At 35.2% G+C, this 27337-nt stretch overlaps 4 protein-coding genes across 7 annotated transcripts in view; 2 read left to right on the forward strand and 2 right to left on the reverse strand.

Moving 5' to 3' along the window:
• LOC137394211 (serine-rich adhesin for platelets-like) overlaps positions 1 to 1462 on the forward strand; it is a 46340-nt gene extending 44878 nt beyond the window's left edge. Inside the window, exon 18 of the mRNA XM_068080932.1 lies at positions 1302 to 1462. Within this exon, the coding sequence (XP_067937033.1) occupies positions 1302 to 1456 (155 nt within the window). The 3' untranslated portion in view covers positions 1457 to 1462. The remainder of the gene's footprint in view (positions 1 to 1301) is intronic.
• Positions 1463 to 1609: 147 nt separating this feature from the next.
• Positions 1610 to 8021, reverse strand: LOC137395274 (modulator of smoothened protein-like). 2 transcript variants are annotated; one of them, XM_068082144.1, is made up of 2 exons: positions 7959 to 8021; positions 1610 to 2309 (listed from the first exon to the last, which is right to left on the reverse strand). In XM_068082144.1, exon 2 carries the CDS (start codon positions 2297 to 2299, stop codon positions 1748 to 1750), a length of 552 nt encoding a protein of 183 aa, XP_067938245.1. In that variant the 5' UTR covers positions 2300 to 2309; positions 7959 to 8021; the 3' UTR covers positions 1610 to 1747. The 2 variants fall into 2 exon arrangements, with proteins under 2 accessions (XP_067938245.1, XP_067938244.1); XM_068082143.1 differs by having other exon boundaries at positions 1613 to 2309; positions 7884 to 7972.
• A 93-nt stretch (positions 8022 to 8114) lies between these two features.
• Positions 8115 to 25956, forward strand: LOC137392762 (acid phosphatase type 7-like). Of its 3 annotated transcripts, none has more exons than XM_068079085.1 (10): positions 8115 to 8170; positions 9202 to 9373; positions 12278 to 12469; positions 15827 to 16035; positions 16506 to 16603; positions 19640 to 19811; positions 22709 to 22810; positions 23814 to 23990; positions 24216 to 24350; positions 25419 to 25954. In XM_068079085.1, the coding sequence occupies exons 2-10, from the start codon at positions 9259 to 9261 to the stop codon at positions 25497 to 25499; spliced, it is 1281 nt and encodes a 426-aa protein (XP_067935186.1). In that variant the 5' UTR covers positions 8115 to 8170; positions 9202 to 9258; the 3' UTR covers positions 25500 to 25954. The 3 variants fall into 3 exon arrangements, with proteins under 3 accessions (XP_067935186.1, XP_067935187.1, XP_067935185.1); XM_068079086.1 differs by having other exon boundaries at positions 8167 to 8218; positions 25384 to 25956; XM_068079084.1 differs by having other exon boundaries at positions 8167 to 8218.
• LOC137392761 (attractin-like) overlaps positions 25512 to 27337 on the reverse strand; it is a 51040-nt gene continuing 49214 nt past the window's right edge. Inside the window, exons 24-25 of the mRNA XM_068079083.1 lie at positions 27182 to 27323; positions 25512 to 26048 (exon numbers count right to left, since the gene is read on the reverse strand). Of these exons, the coding sequence (XP_067935184.1) occupies positions 25957 to 26048; positions 27182 to 27323 (234 nt within the window). The 3' untranslated portion in view covers positions 25512 to 25956. The remainder of the gene's footprint in view (positions 26049 to 27181; positions 27324 to 27337) is intronic.

A 27337-nucleotide genomic window follows, 5' to 3' on the forward strand; every position in this document is an offset into this window, starting at 1 on the left:
TTTATGATAGATATGACAAAGATTGTCATTGACTGGAGGCACACAATGACCAGTTTGTAAGGCCAGTGTATATCCATAAACTCAAGAGTAATTCTCTACATCTAGTTTTAACAGGTACTCTAGTGATAGAGTAGAGGCAGACTCACAGGTATATCCAACTAAAAAGGTTTTTGTGGCTCTGCTGGCCTACAAATTATTAGCGACATTATCAGTGAGGCATCGCAGAGGCCAACTCACTCTCACATTTACGCCTTTGAGATTTCTCTATTTCCATCATCAGGGCAGCTATCGTAATTCTTCCTGAAGTCTCAGAAATATGTGATTGGAATCAAATTTGAACACACAAACCCTCATTCATAGGGAGTTTAACAGCACCATAAAGGTGAAAACACACTAGGTGATTTGATCACGTACGTCATGAGGAGAGCGAAGATATCACTGGCGTGTGCCTAAACACACTTCAGCGATTCACTAGCAAACGATAACACGAGTACGCTCACAAACTCCCAATAAAATTCTGTATTATTAGTTTTTTCGGAGTTGATAAATTTAAATCAATATAACAACGCTTCTTTGACAACGACGTGAACTTCCACTTTTGTTATTAGCCAATCTCACTTTCACGGATTGTACACTACAAGAAAACCTAAGAAAAAAAATTATTCTTGTATTTTTACTAGTAATATTTTACGATTTATATATATAGTTTATAGTAGTTTTTTACATTTAATGTATTCAATATTTACCATTCTCAAAATGGTCAATCTGCGCAACGTTTGACTCCAAATGTTGGTTTTCAACTAGGTTTTTTGTGTGTTATGTCGTACAGGGCTCGGAGTGCTTTTATTTGAACAATTCTGTGTTCGTTTTGATGTTTCAATTGCAAAACAAAATAGTAAAATGTTGTTGCTGTACATAGGTGAACATCGATACGAAATAATTACCTGCCATAATATTGCGTTCTGGAAAAATTCAACCAATCGAAATGCATCTTGCTCATGATAAAGTTGTGATAGAGAATGTCTAGCATTATCGCTTTGCATGAGTTCGCTAAACGAGTTCTAGGGCAGATTGGCGCGATATCGTACTAAATATCGCCAATTGTTTTTGCACCTTTAGACATTAATGTATCAAGTGCATTTGTGGTTTTGGTTATCATACATTTTTCAAAGCAGTCATTTTCTTAATATCCAAACAGATCGGTCGTTTTGCAGTGTTTACTTTAAAAAGTGATTCGATAGGTTATCACCACTATTAATCATGCTTTGGCTAAATGTTGTTAATCATGTTCATATTTATAGATCTTAACGATACATTTAATAAAGCCCTGATAAATATTCTCACTCATCAAGACACCGAGAAGCTGTTGAAGCAGGCCAATCGTGCTGCTGCATATTCCGTCACCATACACCCTAGCATGACAGCTACACTACAGCAGATCATTGGTGGTTACTAATGAGGTTCAACATTCACCCGCGTGGAGCTTCAGCGAGATTATGGTTTTGCCTAAACAGTAGCCTCAATGGTCCTCCATTTCTCTAAGATGTAACTATTGAACACATTTGTATCTTGAGCTGTTGTAGGTTTCTTGTACAGATATGTTAATATATAAATTATGTAAAATATTTTTGAAAGAGAGTTGTAATTATTGTATCAAAATAAAATCTGTATATATATAAATAAAAATTAAATGTAGAGTCAATCCATGTGTTAGAAAGTAGTAACCCTTGAAGTTGTCAAGATGGCTTTAAAACTGCCATCTTGTTCGACAAATCTTTGCTGCACAGAGTTCAGATATAACTGATGCCCAATGAGCCATAAAAAAGAGCACATAAGAAGGACCAATGTCAAAATTTGATGGTAGCTGGAATGCTGCACCTCCTATTTGATCTTGTCCAAAAGCTGAAGGAAACACTATTTGTGCGAGGTTGAAGAATATGATTGTTACTAGTCCAGCAAACCGGGCAATGGTCTGCGCTTCATATGGGTATTTGATGAATGAGAAGGCATTGGCAGCTGCGGCTACAGTAAGACCAAGGATTCCAATGATGATAAATATGAAGGTTAGGATCCACTCAGGCTGTATGTAGTCAGGGATGTAGCAATGGTTGACCCCGTCTTGTTCTTTAACTTGGTGACACGTTGATAGTAGTCCAATCTGCATTTTGCCATCATTTGTAGCTTTTAGCCAGTTGGGTGTGCTGAGACTTACAATAGCAAAGAGGTCAGCTATTGCAAATAACAGAGTTGATACATAATTAAGAGGTTCATTCCTCACTCTACGAATGGCTTGTTCCATCTTCCCCGTTCTAAAATAGATGACAAATCTATCAACATCGTCAATGTCCAAACTGTGTTATGTATACATGAACATTTTTAAAGTCAATTGTGATACTTATTCCCAGCAGAGAATGAATTGAACAAAATCAATGGAGTAAATGTGTTGAAGAAGTATTTTATGGTCATTATTCTGAATATCTTGTTACAAAAGGATTGAAGGCTACACCAGTCAAGCAGAACCATTTAATGCAGCAAAAAATCGCTTAATCAGCAATATTAGTGGTGAAACTAAGAAGTTCCTAAAATGTTTTACAAAATTTTAAATGATTTATACCATTCTAAAACTTTCAGTTTATCGATGCATCTACAATTGCTTATCATTTCAGAATATAATAGGTCAGCACTTTACTAAACAGACTACATAGCATTAGCTGCCATAAAACTGTACAAAACAGGTTGTGTGTTTTACCATTTTTCTTGTTTTGGTAGTGTTTTTGTTTTACTTGTTTTTTATTACTGTTCTCAGGGTTGTAAAATTTGCCGGGGAAATCAGTTTTTACCAGGACCGCGAGAAAAACTGGGACAAACTGGTAAATACCGTCTGAAACTGGTAAATACCGTCCGAAACTGGTAAAAGCGGAGCAACACTGAAAAAAATTATTTTAGGGGCTAACATATTCCCTATAAAGTGGTTGTATTGTGAGTTTGTGATGTAGATGTATATTGTTATAGAAATAGTGGGAATATTATATTTATAAATACCTAATATATTGAGGTATGTCCTACAACAATGACATCAAAGGAAGACTGAGTTAAAATAAAAATCTAGCTTGATGGTTTGAGAGAGGGACTTGTGAGACTCTCAACATAATTCATCGTAGTTGGTTTCCTTTACATCAGATAACCCTCTAAAACCATCAGTGTCTGTCTGTCCATTGCCACAGGTTTTGAGACCTTTTGAAGTTTGCTGTTAAATTTAACTTCAATCAACTAGGCCTACTAACAGTTCACAAGGGCACTGGCTAGTAACCAATGGCTACTGGGTTCTTATAAATATGAATAGCAGTTTCGCACAACTATCTTCATTTGTTTTTACACCACTGTGGACAGTGCTTGTAATATCCATTTTACACAATGCTAGGAAGTATACCGAAAAACCCAATATGGGCTGATTTTGATAAAATATATGTGAATGACAAACTTTCACACATTGAATGCAAGTTGCGCAATGCAAAGGTCAGTGCTAAAGCTGATCGCATGAGAGGACATATAGCTAAACATCAAACTTTAACACCGACGGCCTCACCAATACCAAATAGCTCTCAAGAAGCAGAACAAGTTGCTTTGTCTTCAGATAGGCCGGTCGATAGTGCGGATGTTCCTGCACTTGAGCAACCTCCTTTCAAACATGTATCTTTAGCTTGTGTGATACTTATGCTTTTCTCATCCTACACTTGTACTTAATGCAAATATATTATATCCGTAAAAATTGTTATAATGTATACATATATGATATGCACCCATTTACTGAAAGGAATGCTTGCAATACTCTACAACTAATAACTTACAAAATGATTAAAACATGTTATATAGAGCTGTCCAGATTAAGGCCAAACAAAACAGGTTGCAACAAAAAAAAGATTTTCCCAGTTTTGACCGAATCACCTGGTAAAAACAGTTTTTACGGGTAAAACCGCTGGCTTTTACTGCCCCAGTTTTTACCAGTACAACCCTGACTGTTCTAGTTACCTATATTACCACTGCTCTTGTTTTATAACCGTTTCTTTCTAATACCATTCTTCTACCGCTGTTCTTGTAATGCAAGTAATTTATTCCTGCTCATATTTGCTTGTGCAGCCATGACATATAATATGTACATGTACTTAGTTGAAAATGGATTAAATAAACCACAAATTATGAATGCCAACAATTGCAATTGTAGACAAAACAAACTATCTACCATAGGGAGTACCGTTGTCAAAAAAGCAACAAACACTTAGCACCAGTAACCTTTACTATGTAAACAAATACAATTTGAAAAGAAGATCAAAAATAGTTTGGATTGATTATAATCAGCGCATTTGTGAAAATATGAATAAAACAGTTGACAAAAAAATTATTTCACAGCTGTGACGGTCTGCAATGTTCAGCATAATAAAAATCTGTAACAACTAATGTTACCGAATTACTAGCAGAATCACATCAGTGCACCTGCTAGTTGATAGCAAATAAAATGGTTTTCTTGGTCAGAACTAATTAATAATTTATGATATTGAAGATGCAAGGTGTAAAAATTTGGGACATTTGTTATTGCTGATACTATACTAACTCAGGAGTAAAGTGTAGTGAATTCATGCACAAAGTTATTGCCATGATGAAAATCAATAGTAAGGTTGCCAACAGTTGATTAACTGCAGCTAGCAGATGAGTTTAATAATGCTTGCTGGTATATCACATAACCTTTAAACTTCAGCACATGTTATCCATGATAGTGTTAGGTTTGGAATGATTGAAATCAGCATCAAACTTTTTGTCAATTCATGGGAATCACCGGGCATCATGTCTATACGATGGCATGAGTATAGATAAAAATCTAATAACCTCTTTGTATAACCTGCATATAAGTTCTGTTACATAAATCTTTTAGGACTATCTTTTTATGGTGTCTAACTACCATAAATAAAAACTCAAGCGGCTTCATTTGAACAAAATTTTCTGGCATCGAGTTACAAGGGATCTTCATTGCTGTGCTTTATTAGACACCATAAAAATTTAAAAGATATGTTTCTAATGTTTTATCATTGCAATTATTTAATTAAGTTATTCACAATCTGTGACAACAACAATTAGCTATATCAATACTACCTGATTGCAAATTTGATTAAAATTGCTCATTAGAAGAAATTAGAATAACCATGAGTAAGCATTGGCCTGTATGACAACCTGGTAAATGTAGGCTGACAGAAGTTCAGCAAAAGGAAACTTTAGGTAGCACCAATCAAATCACAAGAAAAAATTAGTTCCATGGTCACTGCCAGTATAAGAAGTTATTCTGAAGTTGGTAGAGAAAATAACCCAGGTTCACAGTATCTATAGCGGAAAAAGTCAAAGCATTTCTGGCAAAAATTTCCAAGGAAAGTGACTGCCACTTTTCGAACGATAAAGAGGTAGTGATGGAAAAAAGCAGAGTGGCTTTCCCCGTATCGACGAGGTCATTTTGGAGAAAATCAATGTTGTTTTGCCGTCGACTTTGCCATTGGACGATTTAGGAGTCTCAGACAGTATTTTCTGGAGATCGACCACAACTAGTGGGCTTTGGTTTGACATACTAGTCCTTAAGTAGAGTAGACCCATAGCAACACACTTATTATTGGCGGTAGAGATGCTCATACTTTTTTAGGTCACAGAAACCAATTACTACATAGGAACATTCCATGCAGTGTAGCCCATAGTTTTAAGTGAAGAGTTTGGAAAAGGGCAATATGCAGACGCAGCAGAGTCATTATTTTGGTAGGTGCTATGAAAAGACCTTCAAATATGCAGGTATCAAATGTTTGTTGAGAAGCCTGATTTGTCTTGCTTTTTTTATTGTTTTTAATGAGTGTTTAACATTTCATAGTGTTACGTTTGACCTATGTTTATTTTAAGCGATCATTTATGTTTTGCTCATCTATTGATGTAGGACCTTTGATGTTGAGTTTGATGCAAATAAATTTACAGTTCACAAATTGTCTATTAATTTTATAATTTATGGTTAGCAGATTATTTAGCAAAAGAACATGGTTACAACTGCTCGGTTTGCTCCTTGTAAACCATGGCATAGGACAGCTATTTCAGAGCTGCAGCCACACAAGGTTCTGTAATTCAAGGCAACATACAAATGGTATCAGGTAACGGGACCATCGTCCCATCAACACAAGTATACAAATCCAACTAAAACAAGTGTTTTGAAAAAAGTAGTAGGGCTCAAACAACTCCGTAGCTTGGAGTTCAGTAGAGTTTCAATACATTCACTGAAATGGTTTTAAATGTCGTCTCTTCATGCTCAGTATAAGACTTTTGGTAGCAACAACTACTAGCAACAGCTACCATCATCGCATCAACAAAAATAAACGAATCCAACTAAAACAAGTGTTTTGAAAAAAGTAGTTGAGCTCAAACAACTCCGTAGCTTGGAGTTCAGTAGAGTTTCAATTCGTTCACTGAAATGGTTTCAAATGTCGTCTCTTCATGCTCAGTATAAGACTTTTGGTAGCAACAACCACTAGCCAGTTGGGTCAGATATCAATAAGGGTGAACGAGGTCAATTATCAGCATTAGTTGTCTAGGTTAGTTTTCGGCTCTAGTTAGTCATGTCAGTCTATGGTTCTAGTCAGAAGGGGTCAGCCTATGTCTAGTCAGCTTTTCATCCAAAGTTTAAAAACCGGTTTCAGATTAATTTTACTGTAACATCGTGGGGTATAATGTCAGATAAACCAATATTCTGGCAAAATTATCTTCTAGTTGTTTTTAACGAACTGTTGTTTGATTGATTTCTTCAGATCAAGCTGCATTAATGCTTGAAGCAACAGAAATCGCAAACAGTAGCAAACTTTATTAGCATAAAGAGTAGTTTACGGTTATGATATATGTTGAGACAAAACGAACAAAAGTTGAGTTGCAAAATAACCTGAAATGGGAAATTCACTATGTAAAAATAATAAGCAAAGCTGATAGAACATTACATATGCTAAGGAGAGTTTTAAAGCATGCTGACACAAAAACTCGGCAGATTGCTTATTTTTCTTTGGTGAGGCCACTTTTAGAGTACGGTTGCACGGTATGGGATCCATTTATGGAAAAAGATATCAAAAGATTTGAGAAAATACAGAACACCGCTTTAAGGTTCATTTTTAAACTAAAGGGGCAAGTCGGTTTTACAGAAATAAGAGCAAATACAGGGATCGAGAGTTTAGCTAAACGGCGAAAAGATATTAGATGTGCATTTTATTTAAAAGCAGTGGAAAGGAACTTTACGGTCCCTGATTTTAAAAATACTATCAAGCACCACAACACTCGACAGAAAGCAGGTCTGTTTGTGCCAACAATCCGGACAAATGCGTTTTTTAATTCTTTTTGGCCGAGAACAACTCGAGACCTGAGAGGTTTTTAGTAAAGAATTTTTGTAATAAAAGAGTTCCCACACCTTTCCTTCTTTCTAGAAGGGTGTAGTGGGAAAATTTTAGATTAGATTAGAAAAGCTTCCTCGTTCTCTCCTGGAACACAAGTAATGCCGTCCCATACAGCAACTCCAATTGTCGTAACATTGTAAAAATATTTATTACTCTAGCTATTCAAAACGTATGCTGCCTGACAGTACCCAAAGCCGCTTTTAATAATATTAAAAGATTATAACCGAGTTGCTTCTCATGAGGCTCTAGGGGACTAAACAACATCATCCAGAGATCGAAGAGTCGATCATGAAATCGTGACACAAGCTTTTTCTACATATTTTTGTATCGATAATTTCAAAACAAGCATACTACATGGCGCAAGAATAAATATGGAGTTTGTCATACTGCTTAAAATCCAAAATATCTCTAAAACTGTTGAAGAGTAAATACCTTTCAACTGTTAAATATGTTTAAACCCCAAAGCGAACAAGTTTGCGCTCACTAGCAGCTCATTTCTCTACATACCATTAACGATACGGATAGCTATTCAATTTCGTTTATTTTTCTTCGATGAAGTTTCAGATGCTTGTTTACAAATAACGCAACTTTGCATGGTCATTGGCCTGTGTTACTAGTCACGTGTATAAACGCTAGAAACTTACCAAGAATAAATCGCCAATCCTGTAACAGCTTTCGTTCGTAGCCTTTGTGGATGCACGTGATCACACTTGCAAAAAGTAAGTACAAGCGATTAGGTTTGGACAGCGAGTGCTGAAATGTTTTAGGTATGAACGGACGGAGTAACAATATTGTATATACATGTAGTTTGTTTTTATCGCGTTTAGATCATGGTAATAGTTTCAAGCTGACTAAATAAATCTTCGACTGTAGTGTTTCGTTATGAAAAAATAGATGATCACGACAAAGATACGGGAGACGTAAAAGAAAAAAAGAGGACGAATAAGAAAGATTTTGAAAACAGCTGAAAAGAAAAAATAGAAGAGCAAGTGATAATAAGAGAAAAGAAAATAAAAATATCAATGAACAAGTATAAAATAGCACGAGTGCGGGAATATAAAAGGCCATGAGTGAGAGAGTACAAAAATGAGGGGAGGTGGAAAGAGAAAAAGAAAGGGGGCATAAAATAATGAGAGAGAGAAAGGGAGAGGATAAAAATGTGGATACAAGAGAGAATGGGCAAAATGATAAAAAGGTAGGATAAGGGAGATAATTAGTGAGTGGGAAAGTAAGGAAAATGAGCAAGAGGATTAGAGCCAAGGAGAAAAAAGAGATGATGGGCGAGAGGTATAGACTTTGCCAATAGAAGAAGTCCAACAAATTCTTTATCAAAGAAGTCTAACATTGTTTTTCTGGTCAAGTATTGTTATACTGCCTATTTACAGTTTAACCTGTTGCAATATATTTGGGAAAGGGAGAAAACTAATAACACTGTAACTGCACTTCTTTCATTTGTTCATTAATAAAAATGTAAAATGGTGGATGAAATGTTATTTACTCCTTAAAGATTCAAAGCACTAACAATTTAAGCTGCGTTAACTATATGGTTCGTAAAGATAAACTGTCATCAAGTTTAAAATAAGAGCCTATTTTATGATATAGCTATTTCAAGTTATCACTATGCTAACATTTGCAAAAACCTGTGTTAAACCCAATGCAGTCTACTCATATGCTGCATCAGGTTTGCAGCATATTGTGAGCTTTTACTGCTCTTAATATGATGACAGCTGCTGATATCTATTCGTTGCAGGTAGACAGAGACTTTTCAAGTGGTCATAAAGGAGCAATTAAACAAGAAATCACAACCATGGTCATGAATCTCTATGATCAATGCATTTTTCTAATTCTCATGTCCACTTTGAATGCTAACCCAGAACCACCAGCATATGTTTATCCAGAACAAGTTCATCTGTCTTTCGGAGGTAAGTTTACATATGCATATCAAGTTTCATATTCTATTCATGATGATTATTAGCAGGTTTGAGTGCACAAAATATACATGTATATGAATGCAAAAAGCATAGGGTGAGAATAGGTTAATGTTTATAAAGGCTACGCGTAATGCTTAATACTTAACTACCTTTGTAAAGATAGAATCAGAGGTGAGCTACACCAGAGTTTTCTTCATTGCTTTATCCATGTTTTTGCAGCAGTACCAAATATTAGACAAGTTTTATTAAACTGTCTAAGCAGGAGCCCTTTTTTAGCAGTTTGGCATTTTGGCAGTTTTCTCTCTTTATAGTCAGATAAAACAGCAAATGCAGTACCATCAACTCATGCTTTCTTGTATACTGCTCAGTTCTTAATCAATGTGTTAAGTTCTATATTCATATGCATTTATTGCACATTGCAAATTTACATGTCTGATATAGAACAACATAAGCGCTTTGGCATCTGCAGTTATAAGCATAATAACAACATTGATACAACAATGATCCATCCAGAGCTGCTCTCAAATCATGGTGATTTGAATATTTGACTATTTGAAGCAAATCATTTTGTACTGATTTGACACAAATGATGATTTGATTCGATTTGAAAAGTTTTGGAAGTAACTTGAATTGATTTGAAGTTTCGGGCTGATTTGAAGACTTGATTTGAAAAATAATTCAAATCACATCGCTATTGATAGCCTTGTCTTCTGTAACCGATCGAAACATTTTCACGACATTTGCGTAGTTAGCCCAAACTTTGGCAAGAAATGCACACCATCAGTACCGAGGCTAAGCAACCGCGTGTGTGTGTCCCTCTACAGAAAAAAGAAAAGGACCGCGTGTTGTGTGTGTAAAAGAAATCAACATGAGCAGCTCTGGTAAGTTGTGGAAAAGGCATGTTTGTAGTTGTGGTGCTGGCATTGAATACTTTGATGCCAATTATTTGATTGCTAGAAATTGGTTGTGACTATCCCACTCTAACCTCACAGTCGCTAGTCAAAATAAAAATTACTTGTGCTGTGCCTACAGCATGAATGAATGAATATAGTATTATAATATATAATATTCTATACAATACTATTCCATGCCGCCGACACATTCAATATTCACAGTAATGACAATGTTCATGAATATAAATATGCATTATATTATAATTGGGTAGGATTTAATTAATAAAATAAATTAAAATTTTATCAAATTTATTAGAATAATATTAAATAACATTTTGATTTAATTTATTATTTTAAGTTATAAAAGAATAGCATAACAATAACATTCTATCCAAGTAAGTATAATAAATGTAATATTTATATATCATACATAGTTTTAACATTACCATTTATCTATACATTATTATTATATAATTAATTATATTATATGTATAACAATATAATTAATAATATTTTATACACAGTCACTTACTTACTAAGTGAAGTATAATACTTAAAACGGGATTTCAATTAAAAAGGACGATGTACAGAAAGAGGAAGTCACATGCACTCAGCAAATACAAGCATGTGTTAATGAAGATATGTTCGCTGATTTTTTGAATAGAGCACCTTTAGCTAGTACCAGTAACCTAGATACAGTACATCAGGAGATTGAAAAGTATATGGCGAAAAGCAGATCTTTTTGTAACACTCTAAGCTATTGGCAAGGTGAGACACAGTTACTGAGGCTTAGCAAGCTGGCGCTGAAGATCCTTTCAGTACCAGCTTCATCAGCTCCCATAGAACGGGTTTTTAGTAAAAGTGGTTTCATCATGAGGCCACACAGGAGCTCCTTGACATCTGAAAACTTGCGCAAGCTAGTTTTTCTAAAATGTAACAAGTGTATTTAAGTAAATGTGTTAATATAATGTAACTGTTGATTATAGGCTCAATGCTTAGTTTCATTTCCTTCAAGTTCAAGCCTCAGTAACTGTGTTTCACTTGCTAATATTTTCAGGTTTTATCTTATATTTGTATCTTATATTTTGTAACTTTAAACAAGTATCTAAAGTTGTTTTTTTTACATTTGTACATTCTTGCTTAAAAGCTTCAATAAAAGCAGTCACAGCCATGACCATAAACTGTTACATAACCCTCCACTCATTCATTGATGTATCCAGCCAATGGTATGATGTGCTTTGCCATGATGTTTTAATATACCTCGTAGAACAAAGAAAAAAACCTTATCTAGTGATGATTTTAGCATACATAACACATATAGTGGTACAGAGATACAGCTATACTATTCCTATCCATAGAACCCAAAACGGGCACGGGGGCAAATCCCCTACCCTTTCCCCCTGGTTCAGGTCCAATGGATAAGAAGAGTACAGGCTATGCCGCTACAGCTACACTGTAGATTGATCATACTATGCAATAATTGAGCAAACAATTTGAAAGAGTATTTCAAATCATTCTCAAATGATTCAAGATTTGAATTCGTTATTGAGCTGATTTGATTTGATTTGCTTTGCTTCGAATCTGCTGACAACGGTAGGGGATTTGATTTGATTTGTAGTTTGCCGGATATGATTTGATTTGAGTCTTAAAAAAGTCATTTGAAAGTAGCTCTGGATCCATCTTTATATATATACATATATATCTATATATATGTATATACATATATATCTCATATATCTTCTTTATATGTCTATCTATTGACCCATGTTAACTGATTCATTGTTATATGTCTATCGATTAACTCATTTTAACTAACTCACTGTTATAAGTTTATCTATTAACTCATGTTAACTGACTCACTGTAATTTGTCTATCTATTAACTCATGTTAACTGACTCACTGTTATATGTCTATCTATTAACTCCTGTTAACTGACTCACTGTTACATCTTATCCTTCGCATTGCTCTGTTTTCCAATTATTTGCTTGTTTTGCGATTTTAGAAACGCCACTTCAGATGGTAGTGACGTGGACTACCTTCAATTTCACATCCTCTCTAGTGGAGTATGGCATGGGAGAACTGTCATCGATCTCCGAAGGAAGCGCATCAAGGTTTTTTGATAAGAATGACACAGGAAGGATTTGGTACATTCATAGAGTTACTTTGGACCATCTGAAGCCTGGCTACAAATATGGTGAGCATGTCCTCAGACTTGTGAACAGTTCATATGAAAGTTTATAATTTATACAATCATACCTTGAGATATGAGCTTAAAGGTTGACTTGCAACAAAATTCACATTACAGTTATTTGGTATCAAAAGATTCACCATGTCTTACTCTGTTGTGTTATAGATGACACATATGTGGAAATGTGATTACAAGCTCTTAAAAGCTCAAAAACGAAAAGCCGCCGTAGATTGGAATCTTATTTCTCTGACGTAGCCATGAAATTTGGTTATCCTCTTGTCACTTGATGTTCTCTCGCGAATTGAAAGGGCAATAAAAAGCTCAATATAAAACTTATCGTAGCACTAGTTTATGACAAACACTTCGGGTTTTACCGAAGACTCCGTATCAAATATAGATGCTCGCTACTTCGGTTGTTTTGTTTCGGTTTGGTCTAATCGGCAAGTCGTAATCTGATCATGTGACCCAATACTTTGCAAATACTTTCTGCAGCACTTTTCGATTATCACAAATGACCAACAGGCTCGTCATGATTATCAGACAATGATATGTACCCCTTCAAGCTAAGGCTAAAAAATTAAACGAATTTTTACGGTAAGTTATATGATATCACAGCTAAAAGTGACAGCATTAAAATGACGATAAAACAGACGCGTAAGAACAATAGACATGGTTTTATTGAATGCGTGAAGTATATTTGTGAAATATTTCGACGAATAAGGTTGCATGAAAGTGTAAACAGAAACCATTTAACACAGCTATGTCACATTTGAGCCGTTTTGGAAAGGGCATCCAAACTACGGCGGTCTCGTGTGGCTGTGATTAACTGTTCGTTTTTGAGCTTTTAAGAGCTTGTAATCACATTCCCACATATTTTGCACCTACAACACAACAGAGTAAGAGATGGTGAATCTTTTCATATCAAATAACTGTAATGTGAATTTTGTTGCAAGTCAACCTTTAATGCGTTCCATGACCGAACTCGTATGTCAAATCATTTGTATCTCAAATCAAATTTTCTTATATGAAACAACTAAATACAACGTAACCCATTTTCATGCTCTGAAAAAACCATAAGCGTCGGATATTGCAATAGGAAACATGCTTTTAATTGTTCTAATTCACCACCTACGTTCACAAAGTAACGAATACCAATCTCGCAGATATGGTCTGCGATAAACTGTAACATGATAATGTACAGTACTGTTGGGAGCTCTTATCTTCGAGGCAGATGGTAGAGGCTAAAGACCGTTTATAATTTAGAGTTCTCTCAGCTAATACTTGTCTCTCTCTTCTTTATGAGAAACGGCTAAGAGAAGTGCGTTCTCACAATCCAGGGGAAGCGATGTAATTGAACAATATTTTGTGATACGAAAATTGTGTACCATAATACCCTTTCTTCTCATATGCCTACCTTTACACTAAACATCCAGAATTTCAGTCTATGATGGTTAGACTCTTATAAAAACCAGTGTTATTGTGCTGTTACCTTTTCTGCAGGAAAGTTGTCTGTCAATAAGTATCAGCAAGTACCGAAAGTTTCAATTTGTCTCATATTGAAGTAACTGACAGCGGGCTGTGTAATCTGCACCAAGTAATAGAACTACAGTTAGTCAGTCCTCGGTTAACAACAACTGAGAGCAACGAGGGCCTTAAAACTGCTCCAATATTAGTTTGAAATGAAGATCCCTAGTAGTTACGACGATGCAGTGGCAGTCCAGTTGTGAGTGTAACTGCATACTGTCACATATATTTTACGTTGGCCAAGGCTAAGGCAACGCAGTCAGCCTCTTCCCATCTCTAGCTCAGTATCCTCCTGCGTTAGTCATATGCTTTCTAGGATTATATCGGTGCATACTGTTCGTTTTAAAGTTCAATGCTCTTGTATCCTTTCAAAATGTCACAGGGAAGAAAATAAATACTTTGTATTACATACAGGTGTTATGCTATTATACTGTATAATACGTATAAAAATAAATAAACAGTAATAATGGAAGTAAAAAATGATATGTAGTGTCGAATGATGATGGCACGGCTAGGCCCATTTACATTCGATATTGTCATCTAGCCTAGGTTTTTAAAATTATGAAGTTCATTACTAAAATATTAAATAAGATTTTAATGCTTAAACAAGGTAAAAAGTAAAAGATACCATATTGCCAAATTATGATGAAATGGCTTAACCTATTTGACGACAAATTTTTTACTGATAGTTTTTTGGAACGAATTATCGTCGTTAGCTGAGGACTAAAGGTACTCTCATATGTTAGCAGCTCATCACAGACTTGTACACGAGTCTCTCCCATAGCAGTAAACATAGACTTTTATAGCGTGTCATATTCCATAGGGTAGCACACACTATTGAGTAACATATTGTGCCACACTTCCGTCATATTCTATAGTGGATCGTGTCTCATGGTAAATATTGGAATGGAAAATCTTATTCTATAGGGTGCCATAACTTGTAACATATCAGACTATGTAACGTGTAAGTGTATAAACCTTTTGTAGCTTGGTAAGTTGTGGGGCACCCGCATGCAGGTTTACAAACTTAAAGTTTCTCAACTTTGGCTAATTTGACCTCTTCAAGAGGCTATTGGACTAAAGGAGAACTGCCTGATCTTAGTCTATTAAAAGATACATGTATGTAGCTTTACCACCAATAAACAGCCGGCTACCTTTCCTATAATAAGAACTGTGTTTGTCTGTCTGTAGCCACGCTAAGGGTGTTATGAAAAAATATTGTGTCGTACGGGAATCAAACCAGGATATTCCAAGCCAAGCACACTACTATCTTCGTCATTCAACCACCTTTCCACAGCTAAGAATGATTGTGCACGTAGTTATTACACATGACACCGGAACTGGCAGCGGACTAGTCCTCTATAATGTTTATCGCTAAACATTTCAAAGTCGATTTTGTTATCTCTAAAACTGAACTTGGCTCTCAGAACCTGTACAAAAGGGCAGTAACATGAATTGACTGAGAGTTCATTTGGAACTTGACATGCTGGAGAAAGTGAAACAATAGAAATATCAAAGGTCATGCATTGATAATCAGAGTTGAACCACAAACTAGGGACCACAGTTGCGGAACATCCTACACTGTAATATAATGAGAATCAACGATTGGCTGTCATCATCTTTTGCTTTGCTATTCCAAATTTTATGGCAGAGGTTTATTTACATTTTATCAAAACATTTTTAACAACTGCATAGCGACAACTACATAGCAACAACTACATAGCAACAACTACATAGCAAATCCTATGTAGCAACCTAAGAATATCAGCCACCAGTAATCAAATTGTCATATGGTTTATCATTCATGCTTCTTACTTACCTACTTCTTTCTCTTTGCAGCTTATCACTGTGGCAGCACACAAGGATGGAGTGATTTATTTTTCTTCACATCTCGCAGTATTGACGTAGACTGGGCTCCTTGGCTGGCCATCTATGGGGACTTAGGCAGTAGTAATGGTCAATCCATCATGAGACTGCAACAGGAAGTTGTTCGAAACACGATAGATGTTGTGCTACATGTTGGAGATTTTGCATATGACCTTGACAGTGTAAGGAACTTTCTGATCCTAGACTAGTTTAGTCGCAATGACCTTATACCAATGTTGGATTTACCTTAAATTGTGTTTCCATTCATTGCCGGTGCACCTTATGTATAAATTAGCACAGAAATTTTAGAGTAAGTGCAATTGGTTATTACGGTGAGGCTCGACATTTGTTTTGAAGTTCTTAAATTATAACATCAGTAATGTTTATTTATCCAAAAAAATTATTCAATCTGTATCAAGCCAGAAAAAAATGAAATGTAAGTAACGACTGCTTCATTTTCAAAGTATTTTGTGTGTAAGTGTGCTAGGAAATCCCTAGTTCTATGGTTGGCCTTATGATAATAAACTGTAGCCATAGATCTAAGTATTGAACTCTCTTGGACTTTGAATTAAACATTTAGTCACCTGGTCTTGATGCTTGTTCGACTCATTTCCTTCTGTTTTCATACTAATTGCAATTTTTGTTTCTTCAGGACTCTGGGCGGGTTGGAGATGCGTTTATGCGGCAAATTGAACCTATAGCAGCCTACGTACCTTACATGACATCAGTCGGCAACCACGAGCATGCCCAGTAAGTAATACATGACATCAGTTGGCAACCACGAGCATGCCCAGTAAGTAATACATGACATCAGTTGGCAACCACGAGCATGCCCAGTAAGTAATACATGACATCAGTTGGCAACCACGAGCATGCCCAGTAAGTAATAATTGTGATTTATTCAGCTGTCACAGGTCTTAGTTTCAATGTTAAGGTACCTTCTACCATTACTGAGTATATTTTAAACAATTTATCATTTCCGATAACATAAATGTAGCATTTAATAATATTACAGCGCACTCTCGGGTTACAGTCGTTCTTGTTTTCTGTTTTTCGCTTTACGATGCGGAACACGATGTCTTTTCATCCCCTCATTATGGCATTTTTTTCGACATGCGACATCAACAAAAATGTATCTCAAAATTTAAACTTGACGGTCAGTGTGTTGAATACGTCGGAATATCAGAGATGCCAAAATGCTATTTGCTGAAATCCCTCTCACAACGCCTGAAAGAGGTACGATGCTCGCTCTCTCTCAGTTCAGCATTCTTCGTGTGTCTTAAATGCTCGATAATGCGTGTGAAACAAAAATTAGCGAAAATTGAAAGTAAAAATTTATTGTGCATTTTTTTGTTTACCATGATATTTACTATGAACTTTAATTCATTATATGTATGTAACTATATAACTACCTATATAACTATAATTTGCTAACCGTGGGACCTAAGATTGATAACGATGTTTAAGGAAGAAGTTATAAACACAATCATAGGCAGATCATAACCGCTAAATACAATAAAGTTACTGTAGGTAACTATAGTTACTAAGGTTACCATACTATTTCGTTACTAATTTTTAATACGTACAATTTGTATATAGAATTTTGACGATTTTCACCAGGGGTTGTTTGCATTAGATAATTATTATGGGTTTCTATACCTCTCTATACGACATTTTCGCCTTTTGAAGCCAACACCGCAACAAATAATGTCGTATATAAAGCTAAGTTTTAATTTTTTACGAAACTCACTTCAATTGTGTTGTCTTAATTTTTCATTATTTGTTTCCAGTTTGGCACTTTTTGCCTCGAGTTCACTATAAATTTTGGAAAATCTTATAAAAAAAATTTTTTTACTTCAACAGAAGACTGAGTGATGTTATTCTTAAAAGTTTCCTCTCACATACTTAACAATATAGTAGCTATCAAGAGCTAGCTTGTATGCTCGTATCTTAAAGGTTGACTTACAATAAAATTCACATTACAGTTATTTGGTATCATAAGATTCACCATGTCTTACTCTGTTGTGTTGTAGGTGCCAAATATGTGGAAATGTGATTACAAGCTCTTAAAAGCTCAAAAACGAACAGTTAATCGCAGCCATGCAAAACCTCCGTACTTTGGATTCTCTTTCCAAAACGGCTCAAATGGGACGCATTTGTGAGAGATGGTTTCTGTTTACACTTTCATGCAACCTTATTCGTCGAAATATTTTCACAAATATACTTCACGCATTCAATAAAACCATGTCTATTGTTCTTACGCGTCTGTTTTATCATCATTGTAATGCTGTCACTTTTAGCAGTGATTTCTTATAACTTACTGTAAAAATTCATTTAACTTTCTAACCTTACCTCGAAGGAGTACATATCATTGTCTGATAATCATGACGAGCCTGTTGGTCACCTGTGATAATCGAAAAGTGCTGCAAAAATTATTTGCGAAGTATTGGGTCACATGATCAGATTACGACTTGCCGATTAGAAAAGGCCGAAACAAAACTGTAAAGTAGCGAGCATCTATATTTGATACGGGGTCTTCGGTAAAACCCGAAGTGTTTGTCATAAACTAGTGCTACGATAAGTTTTATATTGAGCTTTGTATTGGTCTTTCAATTCACGTGAAAACATACGTGACAAGACGACAACCAAATTTCGTGGTTACGTCATCGAAATAAAGAGATTCCAATCTATGGCGGCTTTTCATTTTTGAGCTTTTAAGAGCTTGTAATCACATTTCCACATATTTGGCACCTATAATACAGCAGAGTAAGACATGGTAAATCTTATGATACCAAATAACTGTAATGTGAATTTTGTTGCAAGTCCACCTTTAAAGGTTACTCGTATCTCAAGGAAAAACCTGTTTGAAATTCTGCTAGTATATCAAATTTCTTGTATGTTGGGCACTCGTTATGTCTGATTGTATAGTGAAAGGGTACTATCGCTTGTCTATCTCCATATTGAAGACAGCACTCCTATTCAGCTGTGCCCTTGCACAAGTCAATTTCTTGCTGATATAAAATAGCCTCCAAATCACGGAGTACTATTATATAAATCAGATCTTACATCTCTGATTGACTCTTGTACCGATCTTCCTCCTCTAAAATTGGGGCTTCTTTATATACGATAAAGCTGCCCGATATCAGCAGACGCCAGATACTAAGGCTGATGAGGCTGATTCAGTAGATATTAAGGATTCCAAAAATATGAGTCACAGCAGTACACGGAACATTAATTAACAAATAGGAAGATGAGTCACAGCAGTACACCGAACATTAATTAACAAATAGGAAGATGAGTCACAGCAGTACACCGAACATTAATTAACAAATGAGGAGCCCTATTAAAACACTGAAGATGACTACGGTAACTAAAATCCTGGACAATATTTATAAAGATTTGCCAAAACAAGTGTTAAATACATAAATATATAAAAAATAGCGCGGCACTCAAATGTGTAATAATGTATATTAGGTGATAATTAAATTGTTGTAATATATTTTGTCCACTGCATGAGAAGTAAATAAATGTATACAAGTGTTTCTATTAATGCGTGTCATGTCTCTGTAGTTGAATCTTCTTATCCTGATCATGCTACATTACTAGATAACTCTCTGTTATCAGTTTGTTTTTGTTGTTCATTGAGGAATCTCTCATAGCCATTCACTACACTCAAACTATTACCTTAAATTTATGTTTTCAATAGCGTGGAGTCATCTCCACCTTCCATTTGAAATTGTCATACCTATATTATAGGGACTGGCTTAACATGGCGCTTATTTATAGGAACTTCAGCCACTATAGAGCAAGGTTCACAATGCCTGGACATACTGATGGCATGTACTATAGCTACGACGTGGGTCGTGCACACATCGTGTCGCTCAGCACTGAGGTCTACTACTATGGTACTAAGGCTGAGGCGGCGGAACAGCTCAGATGGCTTGAAGCAGACCTTACGGTATGTGGAATAGTAACTGTTAATGCTATTTAGTGCTGAGTTACAAACTGAGATGATGACAACAAGGGATAGTTGTTAAAATGTTTTTAGTGTTCGTAATTGCTTAAATGTCTGTGTATGACTTACATGTACACTGTTGCATTTATACATTTACCTTATAACATGACTACTGTGTACAGTGGACCCCCAGGTTACAGCGTCCCTGTCTTACAGTTTTTTCGACTTACAATGTGGAACGTGAAGTTTGGCTAGCACCTCATTACGCCATCTTTCTCGCCATATGACATCAACAGAAATGTCTCTCGAAATTCAAATTTGATGATTGATGTGATGCATATGTCGGAGTCACAAAGATGCCGATATGCTATTTTCTGAAATCCACAACGCCTAAAACAGATACAATGCTCTCTCTCAGTTGAATATTCTTCGTGTTTCGCAAGGCGATTAATTAAGACGACAAACTTAGTTTAGCAAAATACGTACAAAAACATAGCTTTAAACCATAACTATCACGTACAACTTTTATCGTATTTTCTAGGTAAATCAGACACGCTGATTCCGATTTTGTACTCAAAATAAAGATTGGTCCACTAACCTTCAAAGTCATGAAGACTTCTTTAAAGCGTTTCAATGTCCGTCTCAAAAACAACACAATCGGCATAACAAGCTCCGCCCATAAATATGTGATGTAGCCTAGCTTTTTGGAACGGAAGTTGGAGATGTTTAGTCCGATTCAAAATGATAGAGATGGGTGTCTTAAAACTCATTATTATCTAAATTCAGCCTGTATATTAATCTCAGTCTTTTATGAAAGGTAGATAAACTATTTAATATTGCATATTTGAAAATGAGCTCAATAAACGTGATTTTCTCACAAACTAGCGTTGTTATCGCGCTTTTTTGAGCTCATTTTTAAATATGCAAGGTTAAATAGCTTGACAGTTATGGTTTAAGTATGTGTTTAGTAAGCTAAATTCATTTAAGCTAAATTCAACGTTTATATTATACATCTATCTCAAACGTAAGAACTCCCCGTGGTACGTACTGCACGTAGTACATTGTCATGCTACATTTTATTGCAGATCATAACCACTAAATAGGTAACTATAGTTACTAAGGTTAATATACTATTTTGTTACTAATATTTAATATATACAGTAGGTAAAAACATTTCGATGTTTTTTTATCAGGGTTGTTGCATTAGATAATTACTATGGGTTCCCATCCGATCCCAACACCAGAATGAATTAATGTTGTATGGTGGGGGTTCACTGTACACTGTTACATGCATACATTTACATTATAACATATTCATCATTTACACTCTTCCATGCATACATTTACATTATAACAGGACTATCATGTACAATGTTACACACCTGTCATGTACACTATTATTTGCACACGTTTACAATTGAACTTTGACATTTCTAATATGCGCATTAGAGTGTGTTTCGATATAAAAAGTGTTTCTCAATATACGTGCGTAAAACATCACTGTCCCTACATACACTCATGTGGTGGTATATCAACATAAAGTATCACCATCGCTATATACACTTATGTGGTGGTATATCAACAGAAAGTATCATCATCCCTATATACACTCATATGGTGGTATATTAACAGAAAGTATCATCATCCCTATATACACTCATGTGGTGGTATGTCAACATAAAGTATCACCATCCCTATATACACTCATATGGTGGTATATCAACAGAAAGTATCATCATCCCTGTATACACTCATATGGTGGTATATCAACAAAAAGTATCATCATCCCTATATACACTCATGTGTTGCTTTTTAAGGTATGTCTGCTTGTTTAAACAGTTAAGATTTTACAATCTTATAGTAGACTCGTTTGTGAGCTCAGAGAGAAGTAGATGTGGGGTAGTTAGCTGATATATTTTGAGTTTGACCTTAATCCATGGAACTGAGACAGAAAAGCAGAATCATTGTAGACTATGTATTTGGTACAATGAAATTAGAAAAATATATATCTACATGTATATCTAGATATATCTGCAATTTAATCTAAGTGATGTGTGTCAGCAAGTTGAGCAGGTCGCTATTAAAAGCTGGTATAGAGCGCAATATGTGTCTAGGAGGGTGCGGTGAGAGCATCAATAATATGTGCTGAGATCTGCTAGAAATTTATGTAAACTGGTATGCAGTTAAATTCACTCAGCTGTTTGAGACATTGCAGAATAAGTTGAAGATATGACTTTGCATGAATTGGAATGTGAAAACCTAACAATACCAACACAATTTACCTTACTATATTTTGTTTAGCGTATCAGAAATCCAATGAAGTTAATAGCAAATTTGGCTTCTTATATCTTTACTAGCCGTAAGCTGAGCGATGTCCCGGATTTCTTTTATTTTCCATCAGATAGTCTGCAGGGTGTTTAAGAGGCTGTTTCATAGGAACCAGACGGAGTTTAAAACTAATTATATTTAGCGACCTGGTGATAGGTATGGAGCATGTGTGCTGAAGTTTGAATGACATTGGGCAAAAAATGAAACGATGTGAAATTACCAGGTGGGATTTGTCAATATAGATACATAATTGCAACTTGTATCTATAATTATACATACTAGATGATATATTACTTACAAGCTATCTAAAATAATTGATGAGAGTCCATGGGCAGCCTTGTAACTGTCATGTGTACTTCATGACAGCTTTGTAACTGTCGTGTGTACTTCATGACAGCCTTCTAACTCGCGTTTGTATACAAAAATACAGTTCAACAGCTGAGTTGTACTGCTTGTCATCATTTCTAGGAAATAAATAGCAGGAAATATGAAGACATTAATCATATTGCTCACCTTCCTGGCATGTGGCCTCTCTTGCCTTTTTCTTTTCCTAATTGTGAATATTTTTGCAGACGTTAAATAGACGAAAGACTCCATGGCTGATTGTACTGGGTCACAGGCCTATGTACTGTGCTGTGAAAGACCGCAGTGACTGCAACTATGCCAGTAATCCGGTATGAAATCTCTTTGCTGTCAGTGTAGCTGTGTCCGCATATATAGTAGTAGTACTACTACATACTGTTAGTACTACTAAATACTGTTAGCACTACTACTTATTGTTAACACTACTACTTACTGTTAGTACTACTAAATACTGTTAGTTCTACTACTTACTGTTAGTACTACTAAATACCGTTAGTACTACTATATACTGTTAACACTACTACATACTGTTAGTACTAATTAATACTGGTAGTACTACTATATACTGTTAGTACTACTACTTACTGTTAGTACTACTAAGTACCATTAGTACTACTAAATACTGTTAGTACTACTATATACTGTTAACACTACTACATACTGTTAGTACTACTAAATACTGGTAGTACTATTATATACTGTTAGTGCTACTACTTACTGCTAGTACTACTAAATACTGTTAGTACTACTATATACTGTTAGTACTAATATTTACTGTTAATATTACTAAATACCGTTAGTATTACTATTTAATGTTAACACTACTACATACTGTTAACACTACTACATACTGTTAGTACTACTATATACTGTTAGTACTACTATATACTGTTAGTACTACTATATCCTGTTAGTACTATTAAATACCGTTAGTTCTACTATATACTGTTATTACTACTACATACTATTAGTACTACTAAATAGCGTAAGTACTACTATATACTGTTAACTCTACTAAATACTGTTAGTACTACTACTTACTGTTAGTACTACCACAAACTGGATTTGTAATATATTACCATAATTTTATTGACTATTATTCTTACAAGGAATTTATTAGTATCTGCGGTCATTTATTATAAATATGAAAATACTTTTATTCCTGTAAACGATTTAAGTTTGGGTTGTCTTTCTCTAGAAACCTAGGAGTTCTAGCACTCATCTTCTATGTTCCTATCAGCAGACTCATTTGTGAAAGGTTTATGTTAAGAATTACCTGGTTCCGTAACTGCTGTTATGATATTGTTCATAAAGGTTAGAGAGGAGTTAGAGTTTCTGCTATACAAACACGGAGTGGATCTGGCCATCTGGGCTCACGAGCATGAGTATGAGAGGATGTATCCTGTCTATAACTATACAGTGTGCAATGGCAGCGCAGAAGCACCTTACAAAAACCCCAGAGCACCTGTTCACTTGATCACAGGCTCTGCTGTAAGTCTACAATAGATGTACCATTGGAACTCCTCAGCATGTTATATCTCTGCTAATGATCTATCATGTCTCATGGCAATGTCTGCGAGTATTATTCTCACGGTATAAATACTGCCTAGCATACAGGACTGATAGGTAATTAAACATGTAGACTAATATATAATGGTAGTAAATGACATCGTTCGTAACTACTAGTAATAGCCAAGGTGAGAACATTTATTGCAGGGGTGCGTAGAGAGACACACTCCATTCAGGTTAAAGCCTCCATTTGTAGCCATAAACAATGGTGACTACGGCTATACCAAACTTCGAGTTCTCAATTCAACTCATCTCTACTTTGAGCAAATTAGTGATGACCAGGTAAGGAGTAATGCTCTCTTCACAACCAATGTATTCTTCGGTTTGCACTTGTGGATTTACTATTTTGTTGATTAATGGCGTAACAGGAGTATTATGTACACCAGTATACTTAGTTTGTTTTTAGCTCACTGGCAAAACTACATGAGCAGCATATGCTGGTTGCCAACACATTGGGCATACGCTTCATAAAAGTAAAATAATTTTCACAATAATATAGTAGTGTTCAAGATGACATAGTAGTAGCAGTGTTCAAGATAATATATTAGTAGCAGTGTTCAAGATAATAAATATAATAGTAGTGTTCAAGATAATATAGTAGTAGTGTTCAAGATAATAAATATAACAGTAGTGTTCAAGATAATATATAGTAGTTGTGTTCAAGATAATATATAGTAGTTGTGTTCAAGATAATATATAGTAGTTGTGTTCAAGATAATATATAGTAGTAGTGTTCAAGATAATATATAGTAGTGTTCAAGATAAGATGTAGTAGTAGTGTTCAAGATAATATAGTAGTAGTGTTCAAGATAATAAATATAACAGTAGTGTTCAAGATAATATATAGTAGTTGTGTTCAAGATAATATATAGCAGTTGTGTTCAAGATAATATATAGTAGTTGTGTTCAAGATAATATATAGTAGTGTTCAAGATAATATAGTAGTAGTGTTCAAGATAATATAGTAGTAGTGTTCAAGATAATATAGTAGTAGTGTTCAAGATAATATAGTAGTAATGTTCACAATAATATATAGTAGTGTTCAAGATAATATATAGTAATGCTCAAAATAATATATAGTAGTGTTCAAGATGCATAGTAATGTTCAAGGTAATATATAGTCGTAGTGTTCCAGATAATATATAGTAGTTGTGTTGTGAATTGTAAAAAATTAAAGGTAGGAAATTAAAATCTTACATAAATACAAAAACTTCATCTACATTATATGTACGCATGACAGAAATTGTAGCCTGTCCAACTAGCGCCAATCTTTTTCCATTTTTCTTCTATGCTGCATGGAATCACTCACATGAAGAGGAAGCATCAAAAGGCCACTTGCTATTCTTGCAGGCAGGCGCTGTCGTTGACAGAGTAATGATAGAATCTCACAAGCACGGTGTTGGTGTTTTTACTTGTCATCAAGACAATTAGTAAGTCTCCATGTTATAAGTTTAACTATTTGATATTTTATTTATCATATTCATCAAAGGTTGGACCATCGCAATCTGTTAAGCGTGCAGCGATTTGACAAGTATTCATATTTATGGTTTGTCTGGTTTGTAATATTATAAGAGAATAAATAGTAATGAAAATATAAAAATCGCTCTGATGTAGAAATACAGCTCATAAAACTCTGGAATGTTATGAATTGAGCCAGGTAAGAATTAAAATGGGACAGAAAAGTTAATACACAGTTAAAAAGGGAAAGTATAACTGGATGGTAGCGGGTTGCAAAAGTAATATAATTGTATATAAAATATAGCGCTGCATAGCGGGTCTGTGAAATGGTAAAACCAAACAAATTCTGTTTGAGTGACCAGCTAATAAATATGCAAGGTTGGGGAATTGGTTAGTTGTTAAAGCGAATGCCGAGGCAACCAGATCATCATCAGGAAGTATGCGAATTCGAAGAGGATTTAAATGTCACCTTTCCATTCTTATAGCTTACTTTCACCGATGCATGATTGTTTGCATTGTATCCTGCAAAATATACGGTATACATGTATATAGGTAATACAGTGAATGTGGTGTTTTGGAAAGTTCCTGCGATTTAAAGATACTCGGTTTCAGTTTAAGGTTTACTTGCAACAAAATTCTCATTACAGTTATTTGGTATCAAAAGATTCACCAGGTCTTACTTTGCTGTGTTGTAGGTGCAAAATATGTGGAAATGTGATTACAAACTCTTAAAAGCTCATAACGAACAGTTAATCGCCGCCATCACGAAACCGCCGTAGATCGGAATCAGTTTATTTCTCTGACGTAGTCAATCCATTTGGTTCTTGTTTTGACACGTGATGTTCTCACGTGAATTGAAAGGCCAATAAAATGCTCAATATAAAACTTCTCGTAGCACTAGTTTACGACAAATATTTAGGGTTTTACCGAAGAGCCCTTACCAAATATAGATGCTCGCTATTTTACAGTTTTGTTTCGGCTTGGTCTAATCATATAGTCGTAATCTGATCACGTGACCCAAACTTCCTACCAAACAGCGCGAATAATTTCTGCAGCATTTTTCGACTATCACAGGTGACCTACAGGCTCATCATGTTTATCAGAGGATAATATGCACTTCTTCAAGCCAAGGTTAAAAATTAAACGAATTTTTACGGTAAGTTTTGAGATATCAGTGCTCAAAATGACAGCATTACAATGATGATGATATAGACGCGTAAGGACAATAGACATGGTTTTATTGAATGTGTGAAGTATATTTGTGAAAATATTTTGACGAATGAGGTTGCATGAAAGTGTAAACAGAAACCATCTTGTTCAAGTACGTCCCATTTCAGCCGTTTTGGAAAGAGATTCTAATTTATAGCAGTTTCATGATGGCGGCGATTAACTGTTCATTTTTGAGTTTTTAAGAGTTTGTCATCACATTTCCACATATTTTGCACCTACCACACAGCAGAGTAAAACATGGTAAATCTTTTGATACCAAATAACTGTAATGTGAATTTTGTTGCAAGTCAACTTTTAAGGTTGATACTGTCAAGTCATCCTGTTGATGAGAGGTTTGAGCTGAGAGAAGATAATTTCTCATTGGTTAGTGAAAGTTTACCAAGAAGTGCATCAAATTATTTTGACAATCATTGGGCTAACTTTACCTGCTACCAAAGTAGATCCAAACGCTAAGCCACACATCCCATAGGCTGGAACCTCCTCTCCACCAGTTGGTAGCTTTATCATAACACTAGCTATAGCGACGGTTGCTCCGTCTAGAGGCTCGAGCCCAACGGCTGTCACTTGCTGCAATAAGTGCA

The sequence above is a fragment of the Watersipora subatra genome, chromosome 4 (genome assembly GCF_963576615.1).
Source record: "Watersipora subatra chromosome 4, tzWatSuba1.1, whole genome shotgun sequence".
NCBI lineage: Eukaryota > Metazoa > Bryozoa > Gymnolaemata > Cheilostomatida > Watersiporidae > Watersipora > Watersipora subatra.